At 38.4% G+C, this 14,844-nt stretch overlaps 1 protein-coding gene across 8 annotated transcripts in view; it reads left to right on the forward strand.

Annotated features, from left to right (window-relative positions):
* Positions 1-14,844, forward strand: part of AOPEP (aminopeptidase O (putative)) — a 198,918-nt gene that overhangs the window by 21,565 nt on the left and 162,509 nt on the right. For all 8 annotated transcript variants that reach the window (XR_004254378.1, XR_004254377.1, XR_004254381.1 and 5 more), the window contains 2 exons: positions 353-519; positions 12,602-12,755. Coding sequence is in view for 2 of the 8 variants with exons in the window: in XM_032206693.1 (XP_032062584.1) it covers positions 353-519; positions 12,602-12,755 (321 nt within the window). In the remaining 6 variants the exon portion in view is untranslated. The remainder of the gene's footprint in view (positions 1-352; positions 520-12,601; positions 12,756-14,844) is intronic.

The following is a 14,844-nucleotide window of genomic DNA, read 5'->3' on the forward strand; positions in this document are numbered from 1 at the left end:
ACTACAATGGCATCTGTAGAAGATACTCAGGAAAATTCATTGGTCTTGCGGTTCCAGTGTAGAGCTATCGTATGAGGCTGGAAAATATTTCCTCATGTGGAAGAAGGAAATACTTAGAGTTATTCTTTTGTTGTATGGGCAAAAATTACTGTAGTAATTTTTCTTTTCTTCATGCTCTCTTAAATGGCTAAGATGATAATTTGGTTGGTTCATGTCATACTGTTTTGATATCTACATAGCTGAGAAGGTTAAATGTAAAAGCAGTACAACAATATGTTTCATTTTTGACAGAAAACTTAATTCAGTCTTCCTTATTGTAACTCTAACTTCAATCTCTATTCCTCCAATTTAGGCCATGTGTTTATACGATGGGATCACCAATAAACAACAGAGCTCTTTTCCCTTGCCAAGAACCACCCATTGCCTTGTCAACGTGGCAAGCATCAGTCCGAACAGCTGCAAGCTTTGTTGTTTTAATGAGTGGTGAAAACTCAGCAGAACCAGTCCAGCTTCAAGAAGGTGAAATATATTTTCTACAGCAAAGTAGTTTCAGTTATTTCATAATTAGAGATACAGTTTAGTGAATGCATGATTTTTGAAAGGATGTAAAAGCACATAAACCATGTCTGTCTGTAATCTCCATGTCATTCTGTGGAAATTACCTGTGCCAAGAATTCAAGGATTCTTTTACTTTTTCCAGACCTAGATTTCAGTTGTTGTAAACTGACTGTTTTCAATCTCTCTGTAGTTGAACATTTGGCAGATAAAGTACCGTATCAGGCTCTTGACCACTTCAAGCCTTAGTAATTAATTAAACTTTATGTTTTAGTTTTTCAGTCCGATTGTAGCGTGGTGTGGCAGTGATTAGGATCTATCATTGTGTCATGTCCGTTTTCTGAAAAATATTGAATGAATGAAGAATATCAGTTCATATGTACCTGATATCTGATCAGTTCTCATGTACCTGATATCTTGTCTTCTTCTCTCATTTTGTCTTGTCTCATCTCTTCTTGTCTCTCCTTTTTTTCCCCTTCTCTCATTGGAAGATCATACCATGTGTGCAAGCAAGAAAGCATTTTTCTTCTGTATTGGTAGTACTTCATTCTTTAACCCTCTGTCTGCACAGAGGAGGAAGTTTTTATGGTAGCGATACACATAACAAGAAGTGTGTCTTGCTCCCATTAGTTTTGAGACTCTTTGGGAAATACGGTCAGTATTTTCTAGTGTCAGTTGTTCTGTTGTCAGGCCTTTAAATATGTAGCCTGATTTATGGAAGTGGTACTCTTTGGTGTTAAGTGGAAAGTTAGGATAGTTATGCATCTTAATAATATTAGTAGTTAGAATCACCTTTCCTTAGTTAGGCCTCGTTTAAGTACAGTTGGTCCAATGCTAGCCCCAGGAGATAGGTCATAGTTTCTTCTTTACTTTAACTCACTTTCCCCCAGCACATGTAGTAACAGGTATGCAGACAGCACTGCTGCTGATTGTAATCAACATTCACCAGTGCAGAAAGCCCAGCTCTGTGGTCAGACTGTGGACAGGAGAAGAGAGCTTAGTTCTGACACACAGAAATGGAGGTAAATTAAATGTGAGCATTCTGTGGGATGAATCTAACATCCAGACAGTGGTTATGTACACTGATTTTTAGAGGGCAATGCCAATAGATATGCAGCATGGCATCCGTCTCAAAATGGAAGTCAATCTTGACATTTGTCTAAGCTTTACTCAGAATTATGTTTTATTTAGGGAAAATTAAATCCCTAAATAAATGTATACACTTCCATTTGTAATGGAGAAAGGTGCTGTTACCAGTTACGTGGTCCTGCTTATATTTGGATAAGGCCTACCATTCCACAGGCATGTACTCCAATTGTAAATAGATGAAATAAGGTTTATAGACCTTGTATCTCACTCGTTCTGATAAAATAAGCTCTTAAAACTCAAGGAAGATCTTCCTCCAGTTGAACTATTTCGAAGTGTTGGTTTTGAAGTAATTGAAGATCTTAATATTTACAATCCTAAGGAAGGTAGGGGAGGATTGGAAAACACACAACAATTGGGGCCAGTTTTGTTTAATATTTCAATGATCTTGATGAGGGGATCAAGTGCACCCTCAGTAAATGCATGGACAGTACCAAGTTGAGTGGAGATGTTGATCTGCTTGAGTGTAGGAAAGCTCAGCAGAGGTATCTGGATAGGCTGTATCGATGGACCTTGTCCAAATACATGATAGTCAATGAGGAAAAGTGCAAGGTGCTGCACTTGGGGCATAACAACCCTATGCAGAGTAGTAGGCCTGGGTAAGAGTATTTGAAAAGTTGTCTGGCAGAGAAGGACCTGGAGATGCTGGCTGGGAGCCAGCTGAACATGAGCCAGCAGTGAGGCCAATGGCATTCTGGCTTGTATGAGAAATAGTGTGGCCAGCTGGACTAGGGAAGTCATTGTCACCTTGTACTTGGCTCTGGTGAGGCCGCACCTTGAGTACTGTGTTCTGTTTTGGTCCCTTCACTAAAAGAAAGATACTGAGTTGCTCAAGGATGTGCAGAGAAGAATGTACAGAGAAGAACTAGAGTTTTATAGTCAGAAAACAAGAGTTTTGAGGAGTGGCTGAGGGAACCGAGGCTGTTTAGTCAGGAGAAAAAGAGGCTGGGAAGGATACCTCCATCACTGTCTACGACTATCTAAAAGGAGGTTGTAGTGAGGAGGCTGTTAGTCACTTTTCTCAGGTGACAAGTGGGAGGACATGAGGAAATGCTGTCAGGTTGCACCAGGAGAGGTTTAAATTGAATATCAGGAATAATTTCTTCACAGTGAGGGCAGTCAGACATTAGAATAGGCTGCCCAGGGAAGTGGTGGAGTTGCCATCTCTGGAGGTGTTCAAGAGATGTGTGGATGTGGTGCTTAGGGATATGGTTTAATGGTGCACTTACTAGGGCTAGTTTGTTGATTGGACTTGATGATTGCATGGGTCTTTTCCAACCTAAATAATTTTATTAATCTAAAAGGCATGTTAGTCTCACGTCTCACCTCCCTTTCTGCAGAGTCTTTAGAAGTATCATGTTATTAAGTGGCACTAAAGATTTTTTTTTTGTGAATCCTTGAAAAAATATACAGCAGCATGTCAACCATGTGTTTTTTTTTTTCTAAATATTGACAACATGTAAGCAGGTTCCAAGCTTGCAACACTTACAGCAAGATAATACTTTACATTATATACCTGTCCTGAAAGTTAACAACTCCTTTTTATTATTTTTTTTATTTTTTATTTGTTCCTGGTTTGAGGAATTGTTTGCTCAGTTGTATTCTTTCACAATTTCAAATATTAGTCAAAGTTTAAGAATTTTTTTAGCTACTGCTATGATGAACAGACTTCTTGTGTAATCCTTCATAGCTTATGTGATAAAATAAATTTGTCTCTCAAGACTTGCAGAATGAGGCTGATGCCTATATTTAGATATGGCCAAAATTTTCTTTAAATGAGAAAGATACTCAGGTGTTTGGATACTGAAAAGGAGCTTAAGCATACTTCTGATGTACATAATTTTTCTTCTTTTTGGACAAAACAAATGTAGAATTTAGTGAAGTTTTCTGCAAAGGTTTCTATTCTCTGAAAAGATTGTTTAAAAGTGGCTCATTGAAAATATTAGAATTTGGTGTTTCAGTGAAGAAAGTCTTTCTTCTATTCCCCTTTAAAAAGGCATGTTTACTCTTTAGGGACCAAAGAAGGAATGAAAGTTTCCTTGATTTCAGAGCCATCATTTGCATTAAATTATCTGGTTATTTTTGGCCATATGTGAAGCCTGTTTCAAGCCTTGTCTCTGCTCTTGAAATATGGAAAAATGCCACGATGAGCTTCTCAGCTCATTTAGGCAGTAATACTTTCCTGACTTGGCATCAAGAAAACAAGAGTGCTCTAGGTTTAAGACTAGGAGAACAGCTCTGCCATTATTGTTTAATTAATTTTATTGACACTCACACCTTGCTAATGAGTTGTTGCCTGTCCCTTAGTAGTGGCTGCATGGTTTGAAATATTAACAGGAAAAAGGATGCTTATGTGAGTTTATAGAAATGGAAACCTGGGGAAGATTTTCAGGCAATATAAATAGGTATAGGTAAGTTAAAATCAATATTCTCGTAGACCAATTAGGTGGTTGAAAAGTCTGTATTGTGAAAGAATGATTTCCTCATTAACATTGTTTCATCACTAGTTTAAAGAACCCATTAAAAATTTATAGTGGAATTAAGAGTAAAAGTAATACTGGGGAAAAACATTTTTAAAATGCTGTTGATGGAGTGTTGAGAACGTTGAGAATGACATCAGGGTACCATATCATTAATGACAGTATTGCGGCTTAGTCACCCAAGGCCAGCCTTGTCACCCTGTGGAGAATAGATGGGGTTTTTGTTCAAACCCTTCTAGTAGTTGCAATGGGTCAGTTTATATTGGTAATTCATGTGTCTGCCTAAAGATATGTTTATTTTTTTTTTTCATTTTTTTTTTTTATAAGGCTAACGTGGTGTATATCTTTTACTAAGATCTCTGTGAAAGCAAGAAATAGCGTAAGAAGTCTTTAATGGAAAGGCCAGCAGCGAGGAAATGACTCATTTTAGCTTCACAGTGCTAATGATGTGCTGAGTGAAAAGTGTGTAGTGAACAGGGAAGAACCAAATGCAGCATTAAAGCTGTCTCCTTTAGTAGACATGTAACAATAGCAAACTTTTGTACTAAACTTTACTGAAAAACAGCAGATGCACCTTCTCTATTTCTGTCCTTTCCCTCTCTCTAGGATAGCATTCCCCAGTGTGTGGAAGACTCTACTTTTGAATCTATGTGGTGCACACAAAGCTCTTCACTTATCCTGATTATGGTGTTGTGATACAAACAAGATTTGTTTATTTATTTATTTTTTAAAGGTACTAAGCGTTGTGCTCTAGTACCTCTCAAAGACTCAGTAATTGATGACAGCCTCATCATCTATCATCTGGGTGTGTATATACAGATAAAAATGGCAAATGCTTGTTAGAGAGCTGTTTGGAATTTTTAAAAGGTACAGAAGAGGTACTGAGGAAAGAAAAGAAAGGACTAATATTCTGAAAAATGATGTAAAAACAAAAACAAAGTTCAAGTGTTAATCTGGCTAAATTCTTATTGAATTCAGGAGTCCAGATTCACTAGTTTCTTTAGTAATACTTTTGGAAGTTAAAAAGATAAAAATGGCCTGTGCTGTTAAATGGCCTGTCCCACATATGTTGTCATTATGCAGTTATGTGAGGCATATGAAATCTATCCAACTTACATTTTTTTTTACATTTATAATACACACCTTGAAGCCTTTCAGAGTGCCTTCAATGGAAATTATTTTTCCCTAGATTATTTATGTACAGTATGCTATGTCTGTGCTGCATATTTATAAAATTACATATAACTGGCAGAACACCAAAATATATTCTTTAAAATGCAGTTTCTTGGAAAGAATAAGCATTTTGGCAAGCAGTTGTGAATGAATTTATTCTGAACAGAGCTAAAAGTTAGCTTAATACTTTTTTCCTTTAAGAAATGCATTTGTAACAAGCATGCAGGCAGACAAGAGAACAAGCAAGGTTTATACCTATATGCATTTAAACAGAGATCTGCATTCTGATTCATGGAGCTACATCTCTTGATGCACAGATGCTTTGATCCCACACTGGGGCTAGATTAAGCTAGACTAATCTCATGGAATAGTCAGATTCCTCCTTTGCTGTTTGTAGTTTTTGGAAGTAGTGTATCCTAGAATCACAGAATCATTAAGGTTGGAAGAGACCTCCATGGTCATCTGGTCCAACCATTGCCCTACTACCACTATCACCCAGTAAATCACGTCCCTAAGCACATATGTATGTGCCATATAAACCATTCAGCTGTTGTATTTACTTTTCAATGCTTCTCAGTGTAACTTTTATTCCATTACTGTAACACATACACTGTGCAAATATATGTAGTCAGAAGCACCTTAATGTTGATTTTGATTCATATTCAGGGGGTAGATATTCAACCATTAATTATGAAATCCAGTGGCTTGCTCTCTGTGTGATTACCTTCATATATTCCTTGAGTTTCTGTCTTGTGCAGACTTCAATGCCAGCTAGAAGATGTGTTCAGTTATTAGAAATACAGTGATAGAGAAGCCATCACCTGCAACATAGCTAGCAGCAACAGCTTTTATTTAGGCTCTTCTCACTTTTCCCAAGGCAAAGTGTAAGAGTCTGGTACTCATGTTGATTGATCTCCAATGTATATCAGGAATTACAGCATGTGAGTTGACAGCTTGTCACATGCTTCATTGGAGCACCACTCTCATGAAGAAAGGCTGAGAGCTGGGGATGTTCAGACTTCAGAAGAGAAGGCTCTGGGGTGACCTCATTGTGACCTTTCATTACTTAAAGGGGACTTACAAAAAAGATAGAGAGCAACTCTTTGCTCGATGAGATAATGACAGGACAAGGGGGAATGGTTTAAAACTGAAAGAGGGGAGATTTAGATTAGAGATTAGAAGGAACTTCTTCACTCAGAGGGTGGTGAGGCACTGGCACAGGTTGTGCAGAGAGGTTGTGGATGCCCCGTCCTTGGCGGTGTTCAAGACCAGGTTGGAAGAGGCCCTGAGCACTCTGATCTAGTGGGTGGCATCCCTTCCTCCGACAGAGGGGTTGGAACTTGACGATCTTTGAGGTCCCTTCCAACCCAAGCCATTTTGTGATTCCTTATGCTACTCATCCCTCTGTGTCAGTGTTGAAGTAATGCTCCAGCATGAACGTGAGAGTGCTGTATGAGAAGTTCTGGTTTTCAGATGAGATCAAAGATTTCTACAAGTTACAAGGAAAGCTGGAGGGTTCTTCACCCTCGTGCCTCAGTCAATTAGTAGTTTTGGGATAACTGCTTACTAAACTGCATTTTTACATACTAGTGTTAGCTCTTACTTTGTATATCAAATTCTGGGAGAGTGAGGTACCTTTCTTTTTGCCTAGAGGTAGCTGAGTTGTGGGTTTTTTTTTTAGTAAATCATGCAATTTGTTTTTACTTATTGGTATATTTTCCCCTAAAATAGTTTGCACCAACATAAACACCACAAAATACAGACAATTTAAATGATCCATCAGGCATTAACCAATACTGACTCTCAGATGTTTCTTCAGTTACGATGGACTTTGCAGGACTTGAACAATTTTCATGATTTGAAAGATAATGCATTAAAAATTCTAGTAAGTAATTACATGATCCATTATTATTTCAAGTACAGAAAATAAATGGCCTTTAAGTTGTTCTTTTGAACAGTTATAAATAACTTATGGTTTCTTTCTCTTGTTAAATGTAGTCCTAAGTTTGGACTGTGATGTTTTCCAGTTTTACCTCCTCGAATAGGTGATTGTTGCTGAATGGTTTGCGTAATTGTGATATGATAGATTTGCTATGTAAAACTGGAAAAAAATAATTTTTGGAAAATGAAATATTACACCAAAAGTAACTATATATAGGAATATAATTACTTTTAAATTGTTTGATTTTAAGGAGAGGAAATAAGCATTACAAATAAAAGGACTCGGGTGCTCTTCCTTTATTTTTCCCATTGACTAACCCTTGCCTAATCTCTTGTTCCCAGGGTGCCCTTGCTTAGTCCGAAAATGTGTTTGTTTTTTTATTGGTGGTACAAAATGTTATTATTTCTAGTAGAGAAAGGGTAGCCATCTTATTTTGATCTGCACTACTTTCTCATACCCTAGAGGTGGTGCTGTCTACAAGGAAGCCACTGGAAATTAGAGGGCAGGCATGAGAAATCCGAAAAGGAGCAGAGTGGAGCTTGTGATCCCGAGGCATAGTGGGGATATAAAGGAAAACAAAACAAAACCACTGGTCTGAAGGAAGTTAACTAAAGGAATTAAAGTTATGGAAGAAAATGGGAAGTTGGGAGATAGCCTTACCAGGGAGAGGAGACAGAAGATAAATGGGACTCTTATTTGAAACAGTACTTCATGGTAGCTTATGTAGAGAAGTGTTGCCTATATAAAGACCATTTAAGTCACTCATCAGTTAACACATTTTAGAGAGAGCTCCCTTGCATGGCTGGGTCAGGACCTCTCAACCAAACAAAAGTGCAAAATGGAAATGGATAGACAGGGGAAGCAGTGACCTACATACTGGGAATATTATAGGGATCCAGCCTGGTAGTGTAGGGATCAGGAGAGACAAGGCATAGCTGGAGTGAAGCTCAACTAGGGATGTGAAGAATAGCACAAAGACTTTCCACAGGTACACAAGACAGCAAAGGAAAACAAAAGAAATCATAACCCCTATGATAAGTGTGACAAGGAACTTGGTTACAGCTGACATGGAGAAGGCTGATGTACTCAGCAACTTTTTTGCCTCAGCCTTCACCAGAAATTGCTCTTACTACGCTTCCCAAGTCTCAAGGCAGGGACCAAGAGAATGAAGTCACATCCACCATCGAAGATCAGTCCATGAGACCCAATTGGATGTGTCTTAGGGTTCTGAAGGAACTGGCAGGTGAAGTTGCAAAGCCACTATCCATCAAGTTTGAAAAGTCGTGGTAGTCAGGTGAGGTTCCCAGTGATTCAAAAAGGGGAAATGTAACACCCATTCTTAAAAAGAGTAAAAAAGAAGACCTGGGAAGCTACAGACCAGCCAGTCTCACTTTTGTGCTCAGTTAGATCATGGAGCAGATCCTTTGGGAAACCATATTAAGATGTGTGGAAGACAGGGAGGTGCTTGGTGACAGCCAACATGGCTTCAGAAAGTGCAAATCATGCCTGGCTATCTTGGTGGCCTTCTACAACAGAGTGACAGCATTGGTGGAAAAGGAAAGAGCAAATGATGTTGTGTGTTGACCTGTGCAAAGCCTTTGATGTGGTCCCACACAAGATACTTGTCTCTTAATTGGAGATACATGGATTTGATGCATGGACTATTTGGTGGATAAGGAATTGGCTGGATGGTTGCATCCAAGGAGTGGTGGTCGATGTCACAGTTGCTAGGTGGCGATCAGTGACAAGTGGTGCCTCTCAGCAGTCCCTACTGGGACTGGTACTTTTTAATATCTACATTGGTGAAATGGACAGTGGAACTGAGTGCACCCTCAGCACGTTTGTGGATGACACCAAGTGATGCTAAGTGGTGCAGTTGAACAGAGGGAGGGAGTGCTATCCAGACAGACCTTTGCAGGCTTGAAAGATGGGCCCACATTAACCTAATGAGATTCAACAAGCCCAAGGTACTTCACCTGGGTCAGGGCAATCCCAGACATGAGGGCGGACCACAGAAGAACTCATTGAAATCAGTGCTGTGGAAAAGGACTTGGGTCTGGAAAGGACTTCTGGTGGATAAAAAAAGTCAACGTGAGCTGGCAATGTGCATTTGCAGCCCAAAAAGACAACCGTATCCTGGGCTGCATCAAAAGAATCATGGCCGTGAGACCTCACCTGGAGTACTTCATTCAGCTCTGTGGACCCCAGCACAAGAGAGTCATGAACCTGTTAGAGCAAGTGCATAGGAGGGCCATGAAGATGTTCAAAAGGGTAGAGCACCTCTTCTGTAAAAACAGGCTGAGAGACTTGGCATTGTTTAGCCTAGAAAAGAGAAGGCTCCAGGGAGACCTGCTGGTGTCTTCCAATACTTAAAGGGGGCCTACAAAAAAGATGATGAGAGACACCTTGTCAGGGAGTGTAGTGGTATGACAATACCACTAAAATAAAATGAGGTAGATTTATATTGGATATAAGGAAGAAAATCTTTACCATGAGGGTGGTGAGGCACTGGAACAGGTTGCCCAGAGGAGCTGTATATACCCCATCCCTCGAAGTGTTTCAGGCCAGGCTGGATGGGGCTTTGAGCAACCTGGTCTAGTGGGAGGTGTCCCTGCCAATGGCAGGGGGGTTGGAACTGGGTGATCTTTAAGGTTTCTTCCAACCCAAACCATTTTGTGATTCTATGATCATGACAGTGCTTGTGATTCAGTTGTTCAAGAGAAAACCACTGTGGGATAAATATACAGTTATCATGTACAGTTCTAGAGTATGGATGGAGAGGGCATCTAAAATCCCTGCAAGAAATAGAATGAGCCCAAGCTGCATGTGTAAAGACAATATAAATCTTGGATCTTGTTCTAGGAACATCCAGAGTTTGCATGGTCTCTAAAATGCCTGTAAAATATACAGGACTTGGAAAACAGAGGAGGAGCTGTATGTCAGTTTCTCGTCTCTTCTTCAGGAAACCCAAGTTTACATAAATCTGGAGACACATATCAAGAAAACTGATTTTCTGTTTTCTTTGGTGCCTTCATCCTTTTTCAAGGTTTGCTCTGGCTCTGAAAAGCATATGCTTGTTGCCAGCTCATATTAACTTGTGAGTGCAGTACATGTTGTTCTTCTCTCTGGACTGCTAAACTGACTCCCCATTCATTTCGACATTCTGTTCAAATGAAATTAAAAAAAAAAAAAAAAAAAAGCAAAACCCCCAAAACCTCTATGGTCTTGCTTGCTCCAGCCTGCCTTGCTAAACATGTTTCTCACTGTAACCCTCTCCACCGCCTCTGTTTGCATGGCACAGACCTCTTCCCTTTCCTTTTAGACAGTCTTCTCACTGCTGTGGGAGCCTTCTCCTTTGTACCTTCTCTGCCATCGTGAACAGTTTTTCTGTGACTGCCTTTTGACTTTCATTCTTCAGAACACAGCTGAAAATGCATTAGTTTTTCCTCAAATTCTCTTCCTTTGCTGTTTGAAGGCTTTACTGTTAACGTAACTGCATAGAACATTTTGTAACACATCTTACATAACAGATACTACACTGAGTGAAGTTTTTTAGACTACCTCTCAGTCTTTTGTTGCGCCCATTGAAGTGAAAGGAAAAGCAGCTATTGGCTTCAGTGTGAGCAGGCGTGGGCTTTTTAGCACAGTTTATATCAGTGAAGCTCTACATTGCACTACTACATGACAGTCTAGTATTTCAAAAAGATAAATTGCTGCTCTCCTGGGTGGCATCTGTCTCTCGAAGTGGGATCTGCTTTCCTTGGCTGTTTGCTAGCCTTGGTAAGTTTAAAAATAAATAAATAAATAAATTGGCAAAACAGTTGTCCTCTTTGTTTCAAATGTGTTTGGAGCAAATAAGTTCCCTCTACTCCCATGCTGTTGGAAGGTTAGGAGAATTACAGGAATAATATATGTTCAGCTGACAATACAGATCAAAGCTTTCTGATGGTAATGGTAAGTGTTGCCAGAAGCAGAATGGACTGAGGGAGTATAGGTGGTTGCTAGGGCATGTAAGAGGCAGAGGTTTTATCTTCCTCTTAGATTGCTTTATACAATATTGTTTTCTTATACAAAATAGTAGGTGGCAAAATTTACTGAGGCTATGCAAAAAGGTTTTTTTATATGTCATTTCTTTGAACAGCTTGATGTTCTGTGCATTAGGGGACCCACAGGTAGTTTAGCTGTGCTGTTGTTTCTTTTCTCTATGCCTTTTGGCAGCCACAGGATTTTTTTTTCTTTTATTTTATTTTCATTTTGATAGTGTTCCGTAGCCCTGGTTAGAATACCATTGCAAGTATTAATGTTCTCTTAAAACAACTGAAGTTTGTATGTTTTCACAGTTTCCATGGCTACACTTATTTGCGCATGATTCTGTAGTTTGTAACTCATTTTAGGCTCGTTCCAAGAGCAATTAAGGTATTAATATGGTGTAGTAACTGTATTTGGGTCCATAAGGGAGTACTTGAATTTTACCCTTAAGCTGTATTCATTTTTAGAGGGACAAATGGAAAACCTAAGTAACATTTAAATTCATGAAAGGTATGCTGTCCTAAAATATCCTCTAGTTTGTCCACACATGTTCACAGATACAGTCAGCCTATAGTGTACTCTCTGTCTTCCAGCACTGTGTTCCCATACTGATAAGACTCATCTTTTTAGCTTCTAATAGACTCTCTAATCTTGTTATAGCAGCTCCTGGATTATCTTGACCAAATCATTGACTTTGGCAATATCCCATCTGATTCTGAGCTTTGATTTCTCACTGCCTGTTTGGCACATCATGTATCTCAGATTGCCAGGTCTGATTCACAAGCACTAGTGTTGTTTGTTAAATCTTTCCTGTCAGTTTGGTACTGTCCAGAACACAAAGAAAAGTGTTTGTTCTGTGCAAGGTCATACAGATAAGACAAAATCATGAGGTGGTGATCCAGGGTCAAAAGAATTAAATGTTAATCTTTTTGTGTCTGAAGATTCTATTAGATTTTGTATCTGATGCACTTCTTGGTCAGTAAGAGTACAGTCATGTTAAGTTGCATTAATAACATCTCAGCAATGATTGTTTTTTTTTATAGATAGAAATATCAGCAGACAGAGGAATGTGGGTGTAAGTGAACAATACTGAATCTGTGGTGGTTACATATGACTGCTTTTACTTGTCCCAGTGGAATTATTTTCCCTTCTTCAACATAAATAACCATGATGTATGGCAAGAGGTTTGGTCCACAGTCTCAAGTACATAAAAATATCAAGTACTGTCTGTGTTCTGTGACTGATGAGTCTGTACAAATGTTCTTTTTACTCACAGGTGTCATGAGCTGGTACTACTATGTGACTATGCCAATGCCAGCATCCACCTTCACTATCGCTGTGGGATGCTGGCAAGAAGTTAAACAGTCCTTCACACCTGCTGTCCAGACAAACAATGAGTTGTCTTTGCAATGTTCACAAGCTGATTTCAGGTTGGTGTTTAGATTATTGTTGAAAAATGGTATATATGCATAGCGTTTTCATTTACTCTGTGGATTGGAGCCATTTCAGTACAGGAATCAAAATAGAACTTTTTAAATGTGAACCAAAAAATCTTTACATGGAAATAATTCCAAAGGCTTTATTTCACAGGTAACGATGTGGTTCTTTCTATGTGAAAACAGCCTGCTTAGTGAGTAATAGGTCTAATCCTAATGTCTTCTGGATTTGCATCCTACATCCTGTTGTGCTTAATGCCCTGCTGTAACAGTACCAGATTCTCCATCTTTTATTACAATGCCTGCCTGCAATATCTGTGATGCTACTAGGCTTGGGCTATTCTGGATGCGTAGTACCCTCTAGTACCATCGTGCCTACTCACTCCAAGTCCCCTACTTTTCCCTTCCAGTCCAGTCCCATCCCAAAGTTAGAGCTGGCCTTTGCAGTGTTTTGCCTAGGGTGATGTGTAGTATTGCAGTGGTCCTGTGAAAGAAAGATGGGTTCTTCATTCTATTCAATAAAAGAAATAGCTTGTTGTCCAGTATGTGCAGTGGCTACTTAGCTATTTTTCACCAAATGTGTAGAAAAGTAATTATTACGAATGCATCTATCCCTCTTTCCAATCCAGTCAAAACTGATCATAGTGTTTAAATTATTACGGGGTTGTGAATGAACATCACAATACTACATAGGCTTGCAAATGAGAAATGAAGTTAAAAATTAATGTTGTGGAGCAATATAGCTTGTTTCCACATGTGTTCACCTTAGTTAACAGCAGTCTCAGACATGGCACATGATTTTCTCACATATTACTGTCAGCTTTTCAGATTCCTTAAATGTTTTTTCTATTTTGCAATTAGAAGCTTAGCCTAAAAAAATGTTGTTAGGTAACTGTTTTGAGGCTAATACTGTGTTAACATTAAGACTGTGGAAGTCCTTACCATTTTGACAGAGTTAGTGAGACTTTGGAAAATGAGGACATAATTATTGGAATTTAAAATTAAAGGATTCTGTGGTTTGCAGCTTGACTAATTTTTTTCAAATGCTAATAAATCTTGAGAATAGGAACTTTCATGCTTTGTCCAAGATCAGTAAGACATGCCTAGTCAAGCTTCCAAATAGTTTGTAGGTTTGATAAACTTTTAGAAATTGTTTTATGTTTATTCATCTATATGTTTATATGTTTCTAATATGACTACCTAAACAGGAATACTCAGTAATTGTTAAGTACAGCCTGTTCAGGAATAGGTATTTTTTATCGATTTAATGCAAAAGATTATTCTGACAAGTGTGGTGATAGAGTAAATGAGTAAATGAGCTTTTTTTTTTTTTTTTTTTGTAAAAAATCTGGAAACTGGGAAATGTATTTGTAACTTTTTCTAACAAAAGTTACTGCAAGTTTTAATCAGTATGATGGTCATTATCATTATCCCTTTTGGGTGAGTTAATTGACAGAGATGAGGTGATGTATCTACAACGGATAAAGTAGTGACAGTGAAATAAATACAACTAATGTCTTGAAAGAAAAACTGACAAAAAAAATATGTTTATTTGGGAGTTAGCAAAACAAATACTTATTATTTATTTAGTTATTAAGACTATGTAACCAAGCCATTAGCGGAGCTTTCTGGAAAAGATGTGAAATGGATATAGACAAGCACATATTAAGGTAGTGTCTCACAGAAGGTAATGGGGATAGACTCTTGTATGGCAGGAAGACGAGGGATTTCTGAAGGAAGTGTTTAAAGGTGTAATGTAATTTATATCCATGTGCCAGTGAGTTTGACATAAGGAGACTGTGTCAAAATATTAAGCGGAGCTAGAATGTAAAATAAGTTTTTTATCTTCTTAAGGACTCCATGGCAACTTCCACAAGAGATAGGGTGCTAGTTTTCAGGTTCCTGCCTAGTATCAACTCTGACAATTAAATACAAAGTTACATTCTTTTAGGGAAAAAAATATTCTGGTTTAAACTACCCTTTGGAAAAAAATGTATAATGATGGATGTAGTTTCTCTGCTAATATATGTAATCAATGTCTACATCTTTCACTAAAAAAAAAAAAAAAGTTATATAAGGTGTT

This window comes from Aythya fuligula, chromosome Z (assembly GCF_009819795.1).
Source record: "Aythya fuligula isolate bAytFul2 chromosome Z, bAytFul2.pri, whole genome shotgun sequence".
In the NCBI taxonomy this organism is placed as follows: Eukaryota; Metazoa; Chordata; class Aves; order Anseriformes; family Anatidae; genus Aythya; species Aythya fuligula.